Genomic DNA, 20,232 nt, shown 5'->3' on the forward strand with positions numbered 1-20,232 from the left:
GTGGACTGAAGCTGCCCCTCCAAAATCCACAAGGATATTATATACAAGAAAAACATGAATTGCACTTCAGATATATTCACCAGGGGAACACGACTTTAGATTGTGATACGCACATTGAGATCGTTAACATGGAGTATCTTCTTTCCAATGAAAGTGCAGTGGATTCTTGATAATGCAACCTCACAAGGTTTGCACTGTGTGTGAGTGATAATGCTGCTCAGTAGGTGTAAGCAATGGAAATGCGTCTCCTGATTTTGACAGAGAGCTCTGAGAAAGAGTTTGTTTTGGTGGGGGGCAGAAGGGTGACCCAGATCCATTTGGTAAACAAAGCAAGACAAAAATTGTTTGCATTACTGTAGATCAGAAAACACAAGCAAAGTACATCCTGAGGAGCAAAGTATGCAAAATCAAACGATTTATCTATTAGCAGGATTTCCTTTCAATAGCCGGCACTACTAGTGGCCAAATGCTAAAATGCTGATTTTTTTAATTTTATTGCATGAGAAACCAACAGGAATGATATATTGTTTTAAATCAAGGCAGTGCTGTCCATTCCGTTCCTTAGAGATCGGTGGTGTCGAGGGCAGGGTTAGTGAAGGAATAGGTCTCGTCGCTTCCCTTGTTCTTGTTGCGCAGAGCTAGTGCTTGATCTAGGGGCTCGATATACGGCTGCTCAGTGAACTCCTCCTCCTCCTCCTCCTCCTCCTCTTCAATAATCTGACAAGAGACAGCAATGTGCAATTACTGGCAATCAGGATATCTGGTGGCAGAAACTGTAACTTGCTCAGGACTAATCCATAGTAATCCATATTTGCAATCATGATTTGGTAATCAGGGGAGACCCTGCCTGGGATTACAAAGTGGACCTGCTGCTAACTGATGCTGCAGGGTCATACATAGTGTGTGCAATGTGCTTAGCTTGTGATACATATTAAACTGCGATTGGGCTGATTTTACTTCACTTCTGCTTTGTATTGAATACAACTACCTGCACCAGCTGATACATCATACACCTGCATTCTTGAGGATAGTAATTCTAAATGTATAAAATAATATATATATCTTTACCGTCAAATGCATTGAGTCTTTTTCTGATAGGTTCAGATCATCATTGTTGTCCAGTGAGTTCAGGCTGTAAAACAATAAGAAAGAAAAATGGTATTTGTGTCTTATCAACCCTTGCATGCAACAATGACATCACTGGATATGTATGAGGTCCATAAGCATTGTGAAGCTTTAATGAAAATAAATACGCTGAATCTATGACAGGCCCCTGAATGAAAGCATGATTTATAACACATAATGATAATTCTATGACTGGTCCAGGACTTCATTTTAAACTGCATGACGTGCATACTGGCCTGATGAGTCAGTTAATGACAAATATAAAAATATAAAATATGAAAGGAACCTAATGTGCCAAATTTAAGCAAGGGCTAATAACAGTTGATATAAAAATACATGAGATTAGAGTCCAGGCATGGAGAGTAATTCCAATACATTATTTATACCCATTCAGAATTCTACTCTTAAAGACCACGTGTAGGGATCACCTTACCTCACTCGATCAGCGCTCTCTTCATCAAAACCCAGGTCAGTGGCAGAGTCAATATTCAAATTCAACACAGGGTTAGCACTAAGAAAGAGGGGAAAGAACAACAAAATAAACAGAGAGAGAGAGAGAGAGAAGACAAAACCCAGGTCAGTGGCAGAGTCAATATTCAAATTCAACACAGGGTTAGCACTAAGAAAGAGGGGAATGAACAACAAAATAAACAGAGAGAGACAGAGAGAGAGAAGACAAAACCCAGGTCAGTGGCAGAGTCAATATTCAAATTCAACACAGGGTTAGCACTAAGAAAGAGGGGAAAGAACAACAAAATAAACAGAGAGAGACAGAGAGAGAGAAGACAAAACCCAGGTCAGTGGCAGAGTCAATATTCAAATTCAACACAGGGTTAGCACTAAGAAAGAGGGGAATGAACAACAAAATAAACAGAGAGAGACAGAGAGAGAGAAGACAAAACCCAGGTCAGTGGCAGTCAATATTCAAATTCAACACAGGGTTAGCCCTAAGAAAGAGGGGAAAGAACAACAAAATAAACAGAGAGACAGAGAGAGAGAGAGAGAGAGAGAGAGAGAGGGAAGGAGAGACAGAGGGAGAGAGACAGAGAGATGTGATCGACTTGTGTGTGTGCAGGTAGTTTAATAAGCCAGTGTTGATTTTTCACTCCATTCCCCTTGTGTTGAGCCCCTCAGTCTGCAGCTTTGGCCATCATTGTCCAGTGCCTGTTACAAGTTCAACCCGAGGTGCAACAGTTTCTCTCAATAAACCTCAACCCCAGCCTATATTGAGTGCCACACTCAGCTAATGCCGGAACATGAATACCGGAGATTGCTGTTCCCGGATGGACGCCTGCCCCCTCTGCTGTGATATCCTCTGTCTCCACTCACCATTCCATGGTGTACTTGTTAGTCCCGGGAACCACAGGTCCAATCTGAAGGTTGTCTGCCTTGTCTGAGTTAATTGACTTCAGTGCATTGACAGCCTTCAGTTTTCTTTTGTAGCTGTAATCAGAAGCCACACAGGCAGGCAATTACAGGTCTAAAAATGTATTGCAAGTACCTGTGTAACTGCAGTGTGATTACCAGTTGCTAGCCTATACACCTCGTTCAATTGGATTAATCAGTATTAACATCCTGGCACTGCACACACAGACCTTCCTGTGGTTATACCCCAAACGTTTCTTCTCCCAGCCCCCATCAGTTTATTTATTTCAATCCCAGACACTACAGCATGCAAGAATGACGCTTCCATCTTCACACAGCTAGCTGTTCGGCAGCTAGTTACCATAGTAACGCAAAGAGCGAGTTTCACCTCCTGCAGTGACAGCAGGCTGACATCACCAAACCAACGTATTCCAAAATGAAAACAGATCACTTGAATGCAAGATATATAACCATGTACCATCAAACACATTATAACTGATCACCCCCCATTATCTCTCTGCCTACATTTCACATTTCCAAACACACCATTGCATTCTATAAGCCTTTAACTTATATCACATATAATGCTGCTTTTATGGAAAGTTGCTTTGCACTCGCCATACAACGGAGAATAAGGCAGGTGCTGTATTTTGTGTTTGAATGTGCCCGCTGTGTATGACTATTTCTCTTCTCATTTCCCTTTAACTCCTACCTTTTACTGGTGCAAACCAGAGCAGTTATCATGGCAGCCATCACAATAATCAGAGCCCCATTTAAGCCGGCTATCACACCAATGAGCACATTCTGACTCTCAGGCTCCTTCTGCGACCCCGAGTCCTAGAACGGGAGAATGCAAATAGCTTTGATTTCTTTATAAACACACAGATACTGTCAGCGACTGTTTCATAAAATAAGATGGAGTTATTTCTAAGAATGACAGACAAACAGCAGGTTCCATTACGTGGTGTAAAAGGCTGTGCAGATTATTAGCTCTAGTGTATTATATGTAGATAATCTAAACTCATAGTTGAACTGATTTCCACTGGAACTGATTTGTTAAGTAGCGTTTATTTGTGTAAGGATGGTCTGCAGAAATTGAAGCTAGACATGGGGCTGGGGGTTCAGGACACAGTGCTTTAACCCATGGTGCACCGCTCAGCGAGGTGTAGAGAATGTGGAGCCCATAGCGCGTTATGACAGTCGTTTTACCTCGACATATGCAATTAATTAAAACAAAAAAACACAAAACAAAACAAAAAATGTGTCCTTTATACTTACAACATACACAAGGCCGTATTTGTTAAGCTCCTGAAACGCTTGAACGTCACTCTGAAGAACACTGTGAAAATAAAGTTTTAAAACAAAATGGAATGATCCATGATGGGATCCTCTTGTGGTTTTATCCAGATCTCACTCTCACGCTTCAAGCATTAATTAGAGGTTCATTATCTGCAGGTCAGTTCATTATCTGCAGGTAACTTCTATCCACGAATAAGGAAGCTCCATCAAGCCAGGTCGAACACCTCACATAACAGGACTGAAGAACACTCAGGTGCTCTGTGTAGCGTTAAAGAAGACATCAGCACTAAGCAGCAACACAAGTCCTGTTTGATGGCTCTGGTGCTTGAGAATATACCACACAAGCAGCATTCTGCGCTTCCATTTTTAATACTTACTCGATAATGTCTTTGGGACTAATCGCCGTTCCATTTTGGTACACAAAGTATACACTCATGGTGGAAATCGCTGTGACTCTGCAGATAAAAAGAATAGTATTTATAGGATCTCTTGATGGCTTGGGTGAAAGAAAACGTGTTTGAACTATATTAACTGTACAGCCAAATAAAAAAAAATACTTAATAGGAAATATTACAGTTAACAATTGCTTTTAGTTCCAAGCCGCAGTCGCCACCTAGTGGTTACAGAGTATAATTCCTCCTGAACAAGAAATGTGTGGAGTGTTTTTTTTGTTTTTTTTTCCAACATAGACGTCCCAGGGGAACAGCAGAGTGACCCCACTGCTCGTCTTACCTTTGTTTAACTCCCTGGTCTAGGATGTCTAAAACGTGCACTGTTGCACCGGTGGCTCCAGCCAAAATGCTAGAATCAAGAGGAGACATTGTACAAATCATGGAAGCCCTTAAAAACAGCAAGTGCTTTTCCATAAACGCTTAAAATATTGTATTTAATTCAACTTAATTAGTAAAATCTATGAACGAGCATGCATATTACTAATTCCATATTACACTAGTATGACTAATAATTAATACATAAATAAATAAATGCATGCATACATACATAAATAATATAATGATGCTGTTGTAGAAAAGAAGATGGTGAAATAAATGGCCATACCTGGTGATGGGAACGATGTTCTTCCTGATTTCATCAGCAGACGATGTAAATCGGAGGTCAACACGGTAACTTGTGTCAATTGTAAAGATCTAACAAAATAAATATTATTTATATATATATATATATATATATATATATATATATATATATATATATATATATATATAATATTATATTATATATATATATATATATATATATATATATATATATATATATATATATATATATATAAATTATAAGCAGTCAATATAAAACAATAGGGTTTCTATATGATGTCAGAGAGATAAATAGAAAGGCAATGAAATCACAAATTCATGAAATATTTACAAATAGATTAACAATCTTTTTATAACTCATGAGTTGAAGGTAACAGTCCTGCTGCTGTTGCTATGGAACCATTGTGACCTGTGTGCTTGTGCTGCTGTTGCTATGGAACCATTACCTGTGTGCTTGTGCTGCTGTTCCTATGGAACCATTGTGATCTGTGTGCGTGTGCTGCTGTTGCTATGGAACCATTACCTGTGTGCGTGTGCTGCTGTTGCTATGGAACCATTGTGACCTGTGTGCTTGTGCTGCTGTTGCTATGGAACCATTACCTGTGTGCTTGTGCTGCTGTTCCTATGGAACCATTGTGACCTGTGTGTGTGTGCTGCTGTTGCTATTGAACCATTGTGACCTGTGTGCTTGTGCTGCTGTTGCTATTGAACCATTGTGACCTGTGTGCTTGTGCTGCTGTTGCTATGGAACCATTGTGACCTGTGTGCGTGTGCTGCTGTTGCTAAGGAATCATTGTGACCTGTGTGCTTGTGCTGCTGTTGCTATGGAACCATTGTGACCTGTGTGCGTGTGCTGCTGTTGCTAAGGAATCATTGTGACCTGTGTGCTTGTGCTGCTGTTGCTATGGAACCATTGTGACCTGTGTGCTTGTGCTGCTGTTGCTATGGAACCATTGTGACCTGTGTGCTTGTGCTGCTGTTGCTAAGGAATCATTGTGACCTGGGTGCGTGTGCTGCTGTTGCTAAGGAATCATTGTGACCTGTGTGCGTGTGCTGCTGTTGCTATGGAACCATTGTGACCTGTGTGCTTGTGCTGCTGTTGCTAAGGAATCATTGTGACCTGCGTTTATCCAAACTGTACTGTGGCCTGTTTTCACATGATTTAGAATACCAATGAAAGTAAAATGGCCGAAATAATCAATTTGTCGCTTAATTGTATTTAATAAACACACACAAACATTATTTACAATATGCATGGTCTCCTATGAAAGACTGAAAGCACCTACTTCAAGCTGCGTTGTGGTTTCCAAGGCTGGGCTTCCAGAGTCTTTAGCCAGGACTGTTACCTTGTACTTTCCTTTCAATGCACTGTTAAGGGGATTTTCAATCCTAGAAAGAGAAGTTGCACAGTATACAGCTTCTTAATGAAAAGGATCATGTTTATGTTATGGGGTATTGTAAGTATATTGAATGATTTCTTTCAGTTCCGAATGAAAGAGAGACGCTCTTTTCCATTTTCGATCTCACACCACAGTGCAGGAACACCACAGTCAGGAAGGAAGCTGTCTATAGTGTGCACTTGTTAGAAGATAGTCTTCAAGTCCTACCTTATAATTCCCTTATAGAAGCCATTTTCTACTGTAGTCTCTACTTTGAAGATGCCTGACAGGGTCGTAGTGGAGCCATCAGATGTGATAAACTCAACTTGTTGAACTGCAAATGTTATAACTTTATTTTGTCCAGAATCACGGTCGCTGGCCTATTGAAAAGAAAATACAATGTTTTTTTGGTCATGCTTCATTGCCAATTCCATAACAATGTAATGAAAATACATTTGCGATGGTCTGAAGCCAACGTTAATTAGTTAAAAAGTTTTGCATACAATTGCACACAAAGTTTCAGCTTATTCATATTAAACTGTAACCCTTACTGTGTGGAGTGTTAATACAAAATGATATGGGCTGCCATTCTTAAGAATACATTGAAAAAACACTGATTGAATTACTCTCGGATGAGATAATAATAATAATAATAATAATAATAATAATAATTACATACAGACACAGTTGCCACTTCAGTATCTTTGCCATCAACTTCTGGGACCACCACTGTAGAAATAACACCGGTCAGCTGCATTCTTATTCAACGCACCACCAGCTATTCCACCCACTTTGAATCCTTCAATCTGATACTTATTGCCATGAGCTTTTCAATCAAGAATACCCCGGTTGTTTGAAGTGGGAAATGTATGAAATGGAATTAGGTCATGACTTGTGTCCCATTCCTGAAGTTCTTCTTCTCAAAGTAGGGAGCTATATATATTTTAATACAATTACACAATTATGTACAAGGGCCTATTGTTTTTCAATGACATCAGAAAAAGGTGCAAATGTTAAAATGAATGATGACTGTAGATTAGAAACGGCTAGCAATGGTTTAATAAAAAATACACTCAAGGATTCAAATTGTGAAGAGGAAAAACCTACCAAACAACTTCTCGTTTGAAATGAATTCTGGAGGGTTGTCGTTGATGTCAACAATGTTGATTATCAATATTCCTGCAGAGAAAAACAACATGAAGTTCTCAGTGAGGGGAGAACCAGTTTGAAAGCATATCTCATCCTTCCACAACGGTCTGTTCTAGACTGTGCTTAACACCGTTACATCATTTTCATCAATAAATCGCTCTACTTAATGATCACCGTGACCAAATCATCGACTAGGCAACAGTAAATAAATAAATAAAAGATGTGCGACTGCTCTTGCCTGAAGTGCTGTGATTTTGGCCTTTCTCTGTAAACGTATCGACCACTTGTACTTCCATCTTGACATAATGACAGGCCTCATAATCGATCTCAGAGCTGTCGTTCACTGTCACTGAGCCGTCTGGACTCAGCCAAAACCAGTCCAGGCACTCGCTTTCAGGAACGTCTTTGTTACATTCACAGGTCACTTCCAGAAGCTCATAAACCAGAGAGTGATTGGTGTCAGCATCAGTCCCGGTTATGTTTCTGACCACCCCGCTCGTGGATCTGTTCTCCTTCACGTTCACGTCAGTGAGAGACTGGACATCGAGGGTCGGCCGCTCATCGTTTACATCCAGGACGGTCACCTCCATGGTGGTCGTGGCAGAATTCTGACCGAGGTCTGAGGCTTCGATGATCAGAGTGAATTTCTTATTTTTTTCGTAATCTAGTTCAATGTCGGGGTCCACTGTGACGTTGCCCCTGTAACCCTCGTTGCTTTGGAAAGTGCGAATGATGAAGTTGCCAAAGCTGCCGTCAGTTATCCGGTAGGAGATACGGTTGTGGATTTCTGTCTGGTCCTGATCCGTGGCTTGCACAAACCCCACATAAGCACCTAGTAAACCAGTAAAATAACAGCATCAGTGGGGTGTCTGATTACGACCAGGGTCTGACATTTCCAAAAAATGTACAGTTGTTACTACTGTAAAATCTCACAATTCTGATGGCAGCCCTGGGGGTGTTCATTAAAGAGCAGCGATAGGTAGACCCACCACTGTTAAGATCATTAAAAAAAAGTCACCACAATGAGTTTCTAATGACTTACCTTTGTCACTCTCTCGTACAGAGTCCTGATACACAGTTTGGGTGAACACTGGGTTATTATCGTTGATGTCCTTGAATTAAAAAAGCAAACAAACATAATATGTTTATTAGACTATGCATTTAAAATACATACATTTAGGTTTTCTCTGGATTCCAGTAACATTGTCAAGTTCCGCTCTTGTAGTTTATTAATGTCACCAGGACCCCTTTGATCGAATTACAGTCTTATTGTGTACAGTTTACTGTAAAGTATTATTATTATTATTATTATTATTATTATTATTATTATTATTAGCAAGCCTCACCTCTACATTGATGGTCACGTTAACGGATGAAGACAGAATCGGATGTCCCCAATCATATGCCGTCACTGTCAGCTGAATTTTTCCATTTAACAAAGGTTCTATGGCCTCTCTGTCCAAAGTCCCATTTATTGTTACCACGCCTGTCTCTTCATCGATGATGAAGTTGTTGCTGAACTCACTGTCTTCTATCTTGTACCGAACCACACTGTTGTTAGTTCCTGGTTCATCGTTGTCAAAAGCCTGTAGAGAAGAAGTAACGGGTAAACTGCATTCACACGTGGAGGGAGGAGGAGGCCTGGCTAACTTTGTAAGGAGGTCCTTTGAGTTAGGATTAGCAATCTCACTCAAAATATAAAACACTCTCAAAACATTCTATGCAAATATAAAATGATACAAACACACAATCAAATGTGTTGGAATAAAAAAAAAGCATTTTACAAATCACAAATACAATCCTTAAGGGGCGTGTGTGTGTGTGTCTGTGTGTGTGTGTGTGTCTGTGTGTCTGTGTGTGTGTGTGTGTCTGTGTGTGTGTGTGTCTGTGTGTGTGAGTCTGTGTGTGTGTGTGTGTGTCTGTGTGTTAGTGTGTGTGTGTGTGTCTGTCTGTGTGTGTCTGTGTGTGTGTGTCTGTGTGTGTGTTGGGCGCGGGTTGTTACCCTCGCCTGTACTTAAAAGCTTTAGAGTGTGATTTTATTTTGTTTTGTGCATTTCATGGAGGACTAACCAAGAAAAACTGTATTACTGCCTTCTGTGCCCTAAAGGTTAGATCAAATGTATTGACAACAAGTCATTAAACTGTATTCTGTTAGAAATGGTTAAAAAATGAGCTTAAAGACTCCTATAATAGTGTTATTATTTCTGAGCCTAATCTATAGGAGTGTATAACAGGTTTACAGATATATGCATGTAAACACTTATATTACATTGCATTATATTATATTATATTACATTATATTATATTATATTAGATACCTCGATTGTAAGGTCTAGTTTCCCGTCGGGTCCTTCTTTAACAAAGACCATGTAAGAGTCCCTGACCATTTTGGGGGTCTGGTCATTAATGTCCAGGAGATTGATTTCCAGCACGGTGGTTCCTATGTTATTCGCAGTGTCGGTTGCTTGTAAAGTGGCAAAGTAAACCAAGCGTGTTTCTCTGTCCAGATTTCCTGAAGTCTTGACAGTGATTACCCCAGTTTTTTCGCCAACTGCAAAGAATTCTAATCTGCTCATGAGAAAGAGAACAAAGTTATTGTCTGCGGTGCACAACAGAAGCCATGGATTATTAATGCAAGAGCGAGTCACGACTTAGCTAGTGAAAGAACGCTGCTTAATATGCAAGTCTGTCCTTACATGCTGTCAGGTAGAAGTCTGTAGGTGATTTTGTCTTTGTCCTCGGTGTCAGGATCGCTAGCCTGTAACACAAAATAAAAATAAATGAACGCATAATCAGCATTCACCTCCCCTGAATGCTTACCCCTTGACCATGCCCAGGGATTCTGTGAGTAATGTCTCCAAGTCTCTATTAGATGACACGATGCCTCACGCAGCTTCCCTCTAGTTACTGTGGTGTTCTGCCTGACTGATCTCTTTGTTGTGCTGTGGAACTAACACCTGTGGTGTATTAGACACCACCAAATAATTCAAATGGTTTGTATTTAATTAAAGGGACACTGGAAATATAAAAGTGACCACTGGACTCCTATTGTTCTGACCCATTACTGTATCTATCAAGATGCACAGTACCAATGGAATTCAATACATATGGTTTTCTTCAATGTTTCTTGTTAGTGTGTTGGCTAACCCACTGATGATTAGAGAAGTTAGCTAAAGAAAGACCTTACTGTGATGGTTGCTATGACTGTTCTTACTGTGATGGTTGCTATGACTGTTCTTACTGTGATGGTTGCTATGACTGTTCTTACTGTGATGGTTGCTATGACTGTTCTTACTGTGATGGTTGCTATGACTGTTCTTACTGTGATGGTTGCTATGACTGTTCTTACTGTGATGGTTGCTATGACTGTTCTTACTGTGATGGTTGCTATGACTGTTCTTTCTGTGATGGTTGCTATGACTGTTCTTACTGTGATGGTTGCTATGACTGTTCTTACTGTGATGGTTGCTATGACTGTTCTTACTGTGATGGTTGCTATGACTGTTCTTACTGTGATGGTTGCTATGACTGTTCTTACTGTGATGGTTGCTATGACTGTTCTTACTGTGATGGTTGCTATGACTGTTCTTTCTGTGATGGTTGCTATGACTGTTCTTACTGTGATGGTTGCTATGACTGTTCTTACTGTGATGGTTGCTATGACTGTTCTTACTGTGATGGTTGCTATGACTGTTCTTTCTGTGATGGTTGCTATGACTGTTCTTACTGTGATGGTTGCTATGACTGTTCTTACTGTGATGGTTGCTATGACTGTTCTTACTGTGATGGTTGCTATGACTGTTCTTACTGTGATGGTTGCTATGACTGTTCTTACTGTGATGGTTGCTATGACTGTTCTTACTGTGATGGTTGCTATGACTGTTCTTACTGTGATGGTTGCTATGACTGTTCTTTCTGTGATGGTTGCTATGACTGTTCTTTCTGTGATGGTTGCTATGACTGTTCTTACTGTGATGGTTGCTATGACTGTTCTTTCTGTGATGGTTGCTATGACTGTTCTTACTGTGATGGTTGCTATGACTGTTCTTACTGTGATGGTTGCTATGACTGTTCTTTCTGTGATGGTTGCTATGACTGTTCTTACTGTGATGGTTGCTATGACTGTTCTTACTGTGATGGTTGCTATGACTGTTCCCGCTGCACTCTCTTCCTTCACTTGCAGCTGGTAGGTTTCGTTCTGAAAAGTTGGTCTGTTGTCATTCATGTCAATGAGGTGGATAGTAACGGACGCAGTAGAACAGCAGTCAGCCCCTCTTCCTGTGTCATTGGCAACGATCTGAAAACCAGTGAAAAGTGCTCTAAAATAAACCAATTCCTTTAGGTGTGAATCTTCAACACGTCAAGGCCCCCCCCCCCCCCCCCCCCCCCATATACACCTTCACCGCCTAAAACAATGGATGCAATGGGTTACCCTTCTGTTACCCAGCCCAGGAAGGGTTTGCCTTGACTCTACAGTCAACTGACCAACAGTGGTCATTGCAGCACGATGAGAAGTAGCCCCAGCTGATTTCACTGCAAGGAATCATCCCGGCGTGTCATTTGGATCTTCTCATCTTGTTAATCTGCCCTCACCTCCTCTGTAATTTCACAACTTGTTTTTGATGCATCTCTCTCAGGATTATTTTAGCGGGTCCTTACCTCCACACTCATGGTATGTTGTTTCTCATAGTCAACGTCATTTGGGATCAAGACCTGAATCTGCACCTGGCTGCTTCCAAGGACATTTTTCGGAGCTACTGAGAAGGCTTTGGCATCTGGTCCTTGTAGGGTCAATACAAACCTAGCATTAGTTCCCTAAAAAAAAGGATAATAGAAAAACAAACCACTGAATTGCTAATCGATCTATATGAGGAGGACAATAACTTTGATAAAGCAGAGTCCCATCCTCGCAATCACAGAATTGTGTGCCAAATGCATGTGATCTATATTAGTAAATGGTAACTACAGTGTAACTGCATGTAGTTAATGTACTGTAAAAATGTCAAGTAGACAAACCTTTCGGCTAGTGCCTTCAGGAGGGTAATCATTCGTGTAACCATTCCCTCCCCACCAGATTTCTAACAAAAGCTGAGAACTTTCTGCAATGTCCTTCTCAAGGGCTACGTGATTCGCCTTGTAAAACTTACACATTGAACTTGCAAACAAATTCAAAATGTCATTACTACTGTAAATAATTGAAGAAATACAGCAGTACTATCCTCCCCTGGAATAGTCAAACACTATTCGGCAAAAATGATTTAGAACCCAACTCCAAGAAAACAACATCCAGACTAATTGAACCAAGGCTGACCTCATCTGGATCTCGGGCTACAATGGTCAGATTGGCCACTGACACCCCTGTGGAGGAATGCTCCTCTATGTAACCAGTGAAGCTGTCCTGCTTATCGCTGTTGTAATCACATTCCCCCATGCAGTTGTAGAACTCAGGTTTGTTGTCGTTGAGGTCAGTAATTCTGATTGTCACAGTCGTTGATGTTTTTGCTGGTTGTCCATCTATGTTATTTTCTTTCTCCGTAGCCTGAAATGAAGATGATCTTTATTAGCCCAGTATGGTCAGCTGCAACTAGATCAATATACAAGATACATTCCTGCAAGGTATGCTAGCAGTGTAAGCCCAGGAAACTATTACTATTACTAGTAAAACACAACATGACAAACGCTAGTGTCTCAAAACTAAATCAAAGCTGATCTCACTTACTGTAACCACCAGTTCAACTTCAGCATTGATCTCCAGTAACTGTTCTCTGTCAATAGTTTCATTCACTGATATTTGTCCAGTTAATGTATTAATTGCAAACTTTCCATCGACATTGCTAGCTGCAGAAACAAGAAGGATTAAAAAAAGATTTTGCAAAAGATTAAAGACAGCTCCTGCTTATCTTGTGTATGTTTTGTAGCCGCACTTGCGGCTATATTTTGCCCCATATCCAAGGAATTTAAACAATCCATTGCATTTGAAGCCATGCTTTCCACTCTCTGCAATGCTTACCGTCAATGGAATAGAAGATTAGGTCATTGATTCCTTTGTCACCATCAATGGCTTTCACTGTAAACACAGACTGGCCCTGAAAACCAATGAGACATTTCCCTTAATCTGAGGCAGAAGCAGAACACTAAAGAGAGACTTTGGAATAGGGTTACAAAAAAATACTGATATGTAGAAATATGAACTAGAATATTTTATGACTGTTATCTATTCGTACTGAAAAATGATTACCGATAAAAGCACCCCTCTCTCTCCCTCTCTCTCCTTTATAAAACCTACTTGTCCTGGATCTAGCCACATAATGGGGGGGGGGGGGGGAAGGTAGCTGAGAGAAAAAAAATACACTTTAGAATATGCAATTTCATGGCCAGCTTGGTTGGTAATAATGGAGGTATTATTTCAGTCACTCAAAGAAAACATTTAGTTTCATTGTCTTTGATTTACAATAACATAAGTGATTCAAAATGACTCACAACAGGTGTGTTTTCTTCAACGGAGGTCTGATAGGGTGTGTTTAAAAAGACTGGGTTCCTGTCAGGGGCATCTTTAACATTAATGAATCCATAGGCTAAGCTACTTTGATAAACAAAATGACCATAGAGTAGACCACCGTTGTCCTAGAAAAGAAAAGAAGAAGGTATCTAAAATCAGTGTATGAATAAGCACATATCTGTTCTGATGAAGACGAGGTCTCACTGGTGAATCATTTGGTTTGCAAGTAATAATTACAAATGAGCAGTCACCTTAAATATGCACTTACGACATCACAGATTGTATAACAGTGGGAGGTGGGGGAGGTCTTTGTTAGCATGGTTTTGCCAATGCAGGTAATGATGTTAACGTCTAGCGAGGAACATAATGTGAAAAACCCACTCCGGCCTTACCGTGGCTTTGATTTTTAGCTGATAGTAGGTGCTTTTGTCGTTGTAGTTTAATGTGCCATTGAGCTTGAGATCTCCATTTCTCTCAATAACAAAAAGATCATGATTTTCAGCATTGTCTGGCACAACCTGGCAAGGAAAGGGTGGGTGATAGTTATAGTCCACAAGAGGGGGTTTACAGAGTCGGCTCAGTCTGCTCAGGCAGCAGTTTGATCAAACTTATCCAACAAAAGAACATTAAGAGATTTGTGCTTTTTTACAATCTGTATTGTATCATTTTTTTTTCATTCCTACCTCGTCAATAGAGTATGTCACAAAAGAATTTTCGTCTGCGTCTGTTGCAGTAACTTGAAACAGGACTGTACCTTCAGCTACGTTCTGCAACAGAAAAAGTCATCGCTTATTAACTGTTGCAAGGAGCAGGAGATGAAACTGTGTTCAGTCTCAAGCTGTCTATCAAGATGCATTTAATTGGAATAAAAACAATTGGTAAAACAACAAGTAAAAGGAAAGAGTTTCTAAACACACTCACCTCGTTGACATCCTCATTGTATGGGGCATTGATAAATATAGGTCTATTATCATTTGCATCCACTAGAATTATAGTAATTGACTTCGTCACCTAAAAGAAAACATTAAAAGTGAGTAACTCTGCAGAATATCTGAAATATTGAAATGTGATTTTTACAGCTGATGCTAACACACACATGCATGTTTGTTGTTCATTTTCATACATTAAGTTTGTACTTACTATGTCATTGGTGGAATCTTTAACCCCCAGCATTACAGTAAATCTGGCCTGGTCCGGACGAGAAGAAAAGAAAGTTAGGAAATCACAGAATTCCCAATGCTTCATTACAGAATATTAGTCATGACTAAATACTGTGGCTCCCAACTTATATTTAGAATGGGCAGAGGTGCAGAAAGAACGGTCAGCATTTCAGTGACGGGCCAGCTGACAAAATTCAAATACTGAGTATAAGGTTTAACTAAACCCTAACCTTAAACCAAACTCTAATCTTAGTTAAGATTCAGGTTAGGGTTATGGCAACAGCTCAAACAGTCTGTTTTATGAGTTTGAAAGAATGTAGTAATGTTTTACACTGGGCCAGTGTTGGATGCTGTTTTCTACATGCTAATATTGATAATTACATATTGTTAAATACTGAACTTTGGACTTGGCATGTTTGTTTATAAACACGTGTTACATTCATTAACGTTTGGAGGGATGGGGGAGGGGGTGCACAATAAGGTCCTGCACCAGGGCCCATCTTTCTCTTCCTCCACCACAGGTCTGTGAGGTAGTTAACGCAGAACTTAGTGTTCTGTGAGAACTTATTTACAGTTGTTATCGTTGACAATTGATGCTCTCTGAAATGCTCCATTGTAAATCCTTCAACCAACTCACTGTTTCAGAAGGGTTAAGGGTTTTATTCAAATAAAATACATCTAGTGAAGTCACCTGTTAATAATCATACTACAGTGCCCAAGGCAAAAAGCTGAGTCTCTGATTAAGTGTATTCGAGTAATGCACTGTTTTTACGTACCTGTATCTCTCTGTCTAGGGGTGATTTTATTTTTACTTCCCCTGTCTCTTCAGCTACATTAAAGAAGTTTGCATTTTGTCCAGTCATACTGTATTTTAAGGCTTCATTTTCATAATCGACAGCACATATCCAGAAAGCATGTTGACCTGATGAGAAATAGAACAAGTTTGTAGGTTGCTTTGGTAATTTACAAAAAAAAAAAAAAAAAGTTGGTGGCATTTACAGTAGATCCACCAAGATGAGATCAATTGACCAATACAAGTTCATTTACAATAGGCACCTGACTTGAGCCTTGAACTACAACTATGAGTGATCAAATAGGATCTTATTATCAGGACCACAGGAGGGGAATAGGAAGAAAATGTGACCAAATAAATAAATCTACTGTGCCAGTGTCAGTCCAACCCGTCAGTCTATCTAAGGGTCATGTTCCAACCAGGTCCTAACTGATCAAATCAACCACGAATTCAACTCAGTTAAAATATATATATATATATAGAGAGAGAGAGAGAGAGAGAGAGAGAGAGAGAGAGAGAGAGAGAGAGAGAGAGAGAGATATTATATATATATATATGTGTGTATATATATATATATATAGATAGATAGATAGATAGATAGATAGATATATTGTATTTATTTATTTAACCAGGAGATGTACCCATTGAGACCTCGTTTACAAGGATGTCCTGGAAACCAGTAAAAAGACAATTGAAAAGTACAAACCACACAAGAAAAAACAGGTGTGGTTCCAGCTTAATCAGCAGCATACAGAGATCAAAGAACGGAATAGGACATGCCTATGTCTTAATGCATACCTGTTTAATTAATGCAAAAACAAAAACTACTTACTTATATTCAAGTCTTCTCTTAGCTCTATATAGGTCATATTTGCACAAAAAGCAGGTGCAAAGTTTCCAGAAACTAACAAGACAAGAAAAAACAGATTCATTAAAGCGAAACTCAGAATGAATTGACGAATGATCCTTAATGCAACTTCCTCCGCAGGGTCATTTACAGATATCTCTTCATAGGCGTTGGATATATTATATAAATACAAGACTGTAAAGAAAATTCTATATTACCAGTTGAGGTACATGTTTTCATTGTTTCTAAGAAGTTAAAAGGTGGTTGTTGTTTTTTTTCCGCAGTTTTGTGTTTTCTGTGTTAGAAATCATCATGTCTGTGTATCAGCGCAAGGACAGAAATGGGAACAGTAAGAACCCATTAACATGAAGAGAAAGCTTCTCAGCATATTTCTGTAATGGGTCTAAATCCTGTTTCAGAGTCACGGAATCTCATTGTTTGTTTTTTTAATTTGTATATTGTTATTTTCTAAGGAATATTATATTTATATAATATATCAATAAGGTATTAATGATTAAAAATAAAGAATGTAAAAAGAACATTTACAAATGCCTTAAATAAATACTTGTTTGGCCTTTATTGTGGGGCTCATCAAATGCTGTTCATTGTGTGTTAACGTTAGTTAATATATACAGTGTAGTAAACTATTTGTAAAGTTCTATAAGAAGATTATACTAAAATCAACATGTTAAAGCATTGCTCCAGTCACATGTTTAACACTGACGTGTACATGTGATCATTGCCTTGATTTCCAATGCAATGTGTACAGTGCTGTATCTCACCAGTCCCAAAGAAGCAGGGCAGCAGCAGGACAAGCAGTGCCGTGCTCCTCATCTTCACTGTTACTCCAAGTCCCAGGCAAGCTGGACACAAACCCACACACGGTGCCTGTGTTAGTGACAGAACAAGCTGGACACAAACCCACACACGGTGCCTGTGTTAGTGACAGAACAAGCTGGACACAAACCCACACACGGTGCCTGTGTTAGTGACAACACTTTCACCCGCCCAACGCTTCCTGTCTTTGCTGCTACAGATAAGCTCCAGTCACAACTCTCTACCGTAATAATACTTAACAAAGAGCTGGATAACTAAAGAAGTGCAGCTTGAACTGCACACAATGCAAATAAAATGTAGGCCTACATTTGTAAAATGTTTGTAATAAACCCTGTCTTAGAGTATAATAACCTCCTCGATACAACATGTATTTTATCCAGAACGGTGTTTATTTACACTCATTACATTTAGAAAATGAATAAATACACATACATAGTCTTAGTTTATATTTCAAAGAGGCACAGATAAATAGAATCGGCAGATTTCCATGAATGCGGCCCGTTGAAACTACGCATCGCTGTTGTTGAACAGCGCGATATACTACTTCCGAGAAACGTTAGCCGTTTTAATCGTACCTTCAACGTAAAAAGGAACTCTTTCATTTAAACTACATGGAAATAATTAATGCTTTGCTCAGATCCTCAAAAAGAAGAGATTTTTCTTTACTTGCCTGGGTGAAAATATCCCTTTGAAATCGTGAAGTGTATCTCACCAAAAGAAGGAAGGACAATGAAACAGACCTTTGTCTAGTCAATGTAATTAACATCTCAGGCTGATTAACCTCTCACAGCTGTAAATGTAAATCATTAACAACCCTTAAACAGCATAGACCTTCATTTCAACACAAAACGAAACAACTGCCCAGTTGGACTGAACATGGTTGTGATTGCAATGATAAGAACACACGAATGGAGTTATACCAGTGTGTCTATTCCATTCTGTTCTACAGGATTCTATTCCGTTCTATAGATGGATCATACTTACAATCAAAGTGTTCTCAGGTATACACAAGTTCCAAATCCATTGCTTCTGTAAAGTCCACACTCAGATGTCAATTGCAACACTTCCAATCTTCTGACAGTAAAATCTGTGTTTAACATCCCCAGTCCTCACCTCCACAGAGGGACTAATGCTCTGGCCCCATTCTAACCCCCTTGTCATGACGATATCTTAATCCAGACCAAGCATAATACTCTTGAGTGTTGTTAATTTATTCATTTCGTTATTAACTACAGCACAACACAGAAGAAGACCCTGACCTACATTTAGGCCATTCATTGAAACAGAGGGGCTGTTGTGTTTCTACTAATTGGAAGGAATTTCGTAGAGTCGTGGATTGAAGACTAATTGATCCATGGAAACCTATCAATTCATGATGTCTGGCAGCCGTTGATTTGATCTTCTGTGCCCCTTTTCCTCTTGCCCCTCACTCACTTCGGGACTGCACTCACAGTACCGCTGTGTTAACCCTCTCCCCATTCACAGCACTGTTTCCATCTTGAATTCAGCACCATGACAGAGGTAGCAAATACAGCTAAGAATTTAAAGAGCTCTGTGAACACAGATCTTTAAGAATGTAAGTCAATGTCAAGTTTGTAGTTTGTGAAACTCTTTTCAATTGTTTTAGAGAGAATTTGAAGTTTATTTTAATTTTTTATACAGACTTAACACGTTTCGCGGGACAGCGTGTATTCGTCCCGAGTCAGCGCAGGGGTGGTAGGAGGTTTCATTTGATCCAGTTTATTGGGCTCCTGGTCATTTGACTTCTGTTAGTGTTTTATTAACACCCAGCAGAGTGTAAAGCCTGCACGGTAACTGAGGTGTGCAACTGGATCACAAGGCCTCAGCCTTGTTTACCTCTAGAAACTTGGTAACTGGGCTAAAGCTGTTTCCATTCTAGTATAGAGACAGCACTGTACCTGACCAACTCTGGGCTGTTGGGTTATTCTGCAAACTATCCTTTCTGTGGACTGGAGGCAATGGCAGTTGTGTTATATGAGTGATGCTCAGTTTGACTCATTCCAATCCAGGACGGTGTTTCAAACAGGACCTTGAAAGCACGCAGGGTATGGCAGGGCCTCCCATGCTTAGGAACAGCAGTTTAAATCTAGCTGAGATCCGAAGAAAACTGCATCTAAATATGCATGCATTTGATTAGCCGTGGCTGTCAGGCATGTCTGTAGAGGAAGTATCAACGTGAATCATCACAGCGTGAGTGTCATAATTCATCTTTATTTTACACGAAAGGGGCAAAAGAGCGTTGCCATGGGGGTGTGGTTTGTTTTACAGGAGATTTAAAACAGTCAGCGATGGCACTGGCAGGACAACCCCAGGGTATACAGGGGCAAAGTGTGAATTCCAGAGGTCTGCTTTATCACAAATCACAGTGCTAATCACTTGGGCTAAAGTCTAACATCAAATAGAACCAGATCATGTAATGTTCATACCTCCTGCGAAGGAATTCAGGAGGACACTGTAAAGAATGTAAACCTCGAAACACTTTCTACCTGCCGTGTGATCTGAACGTTTGATAATGAATTTTAAAGAACTGCCTGTGGCTTAGCTAATCACAAGCTATATATATATATATATATATATATATATATATATATATATATATATATATATATATATATATATACAATGTGGACCGAGGTTTCAAACTGTGGAACTAGGCTATTGTGGGGCTCAGACAGGCACCATTTTCTAATTGGTCTAACTGAC

General features: G+C 39.7%; 1 protein-coding gene across 2 annotated transcripts; it reads right to left on the reverse strand.

Annotated features, from left to right (window-relative positions):
• Positions 1-560: 560 nt before the first annotated feature.
• On the reverse strand, positions 561-18,688 carry LOC117964562 (cadherin-related family member 2-like). Of its 2 annotated transcripts, XM_058996426.1 has the most exons (32): positions 18,493-18,688; positions 17,454-17,534; positions 16,657-16,728; positions 15,808-15,953; positions 15,012-15,059; positions 14,793-14,882; positions 14,555-14,638; positions 14,264-14,389; positions 13,853-13,996; positions 13,383-13,458; positions 13,092-13,210; positions 12,684-12,911; positions 12,032-12,187; positions 11,505-11,669; positions 10,069-10,130; positions 9,691-9,940; positions 8,719-8,958; positions 8,415-8,484; positions 7,611-8,204; positions 7,331-7,402; positions 6,903-6,952; positions 6,452-6,603; positions 6,131-6,233; positions 4,846-4,934; positions 4,522-4,590; positions 4,167-4,244; positions 3,769-3,829; positions 3,203-3,327; positions 2,455-2,568; positions 1,559-1,636; positions 1,069-1,132; positions 561-717 (listed from the first exon to the last, which is right to left on the reverse strand). In XM_058996426.1, exons 2-32 carry the CDS (start codon positions 17,503-17,505, stop codon positions 562-564), a joined length of 3,933 nt encoding a protein of 1,310 aa, XP_058852409.1. In that variant the 5' UTR covers positions 17,506-17,534; positions 18,493-18,688; the 3' UTR covers position 561. The 2 variants fall into 2 exon arrangements, with proteins under 2 accessions (XP_058852409.1, XP_058852410.1); XM_058996427.1 differs by lacking the exon at positions 17,454-17,534.
• Between the last annotated feature and the right edge of the window lie 1,544 nt (positions 18,689-20,232).

This window comes from Acipenser ruthenus, chromosome 22 (genome assembly GCF_902713425.1).
Source record: "Acipenser ruthenus chromosome 22, fAciRut3.2 maternal haplotype, whole genome shotgun sequence".
In the NCBI taxonomy this organism is placed as follows: domain Eukaryota; kingdom Metazoa; phylum Chordata; class Actinopteri; order Acipenseriformes; family Acipenseridae; genus Acipenser; species Acipenser ruthenus.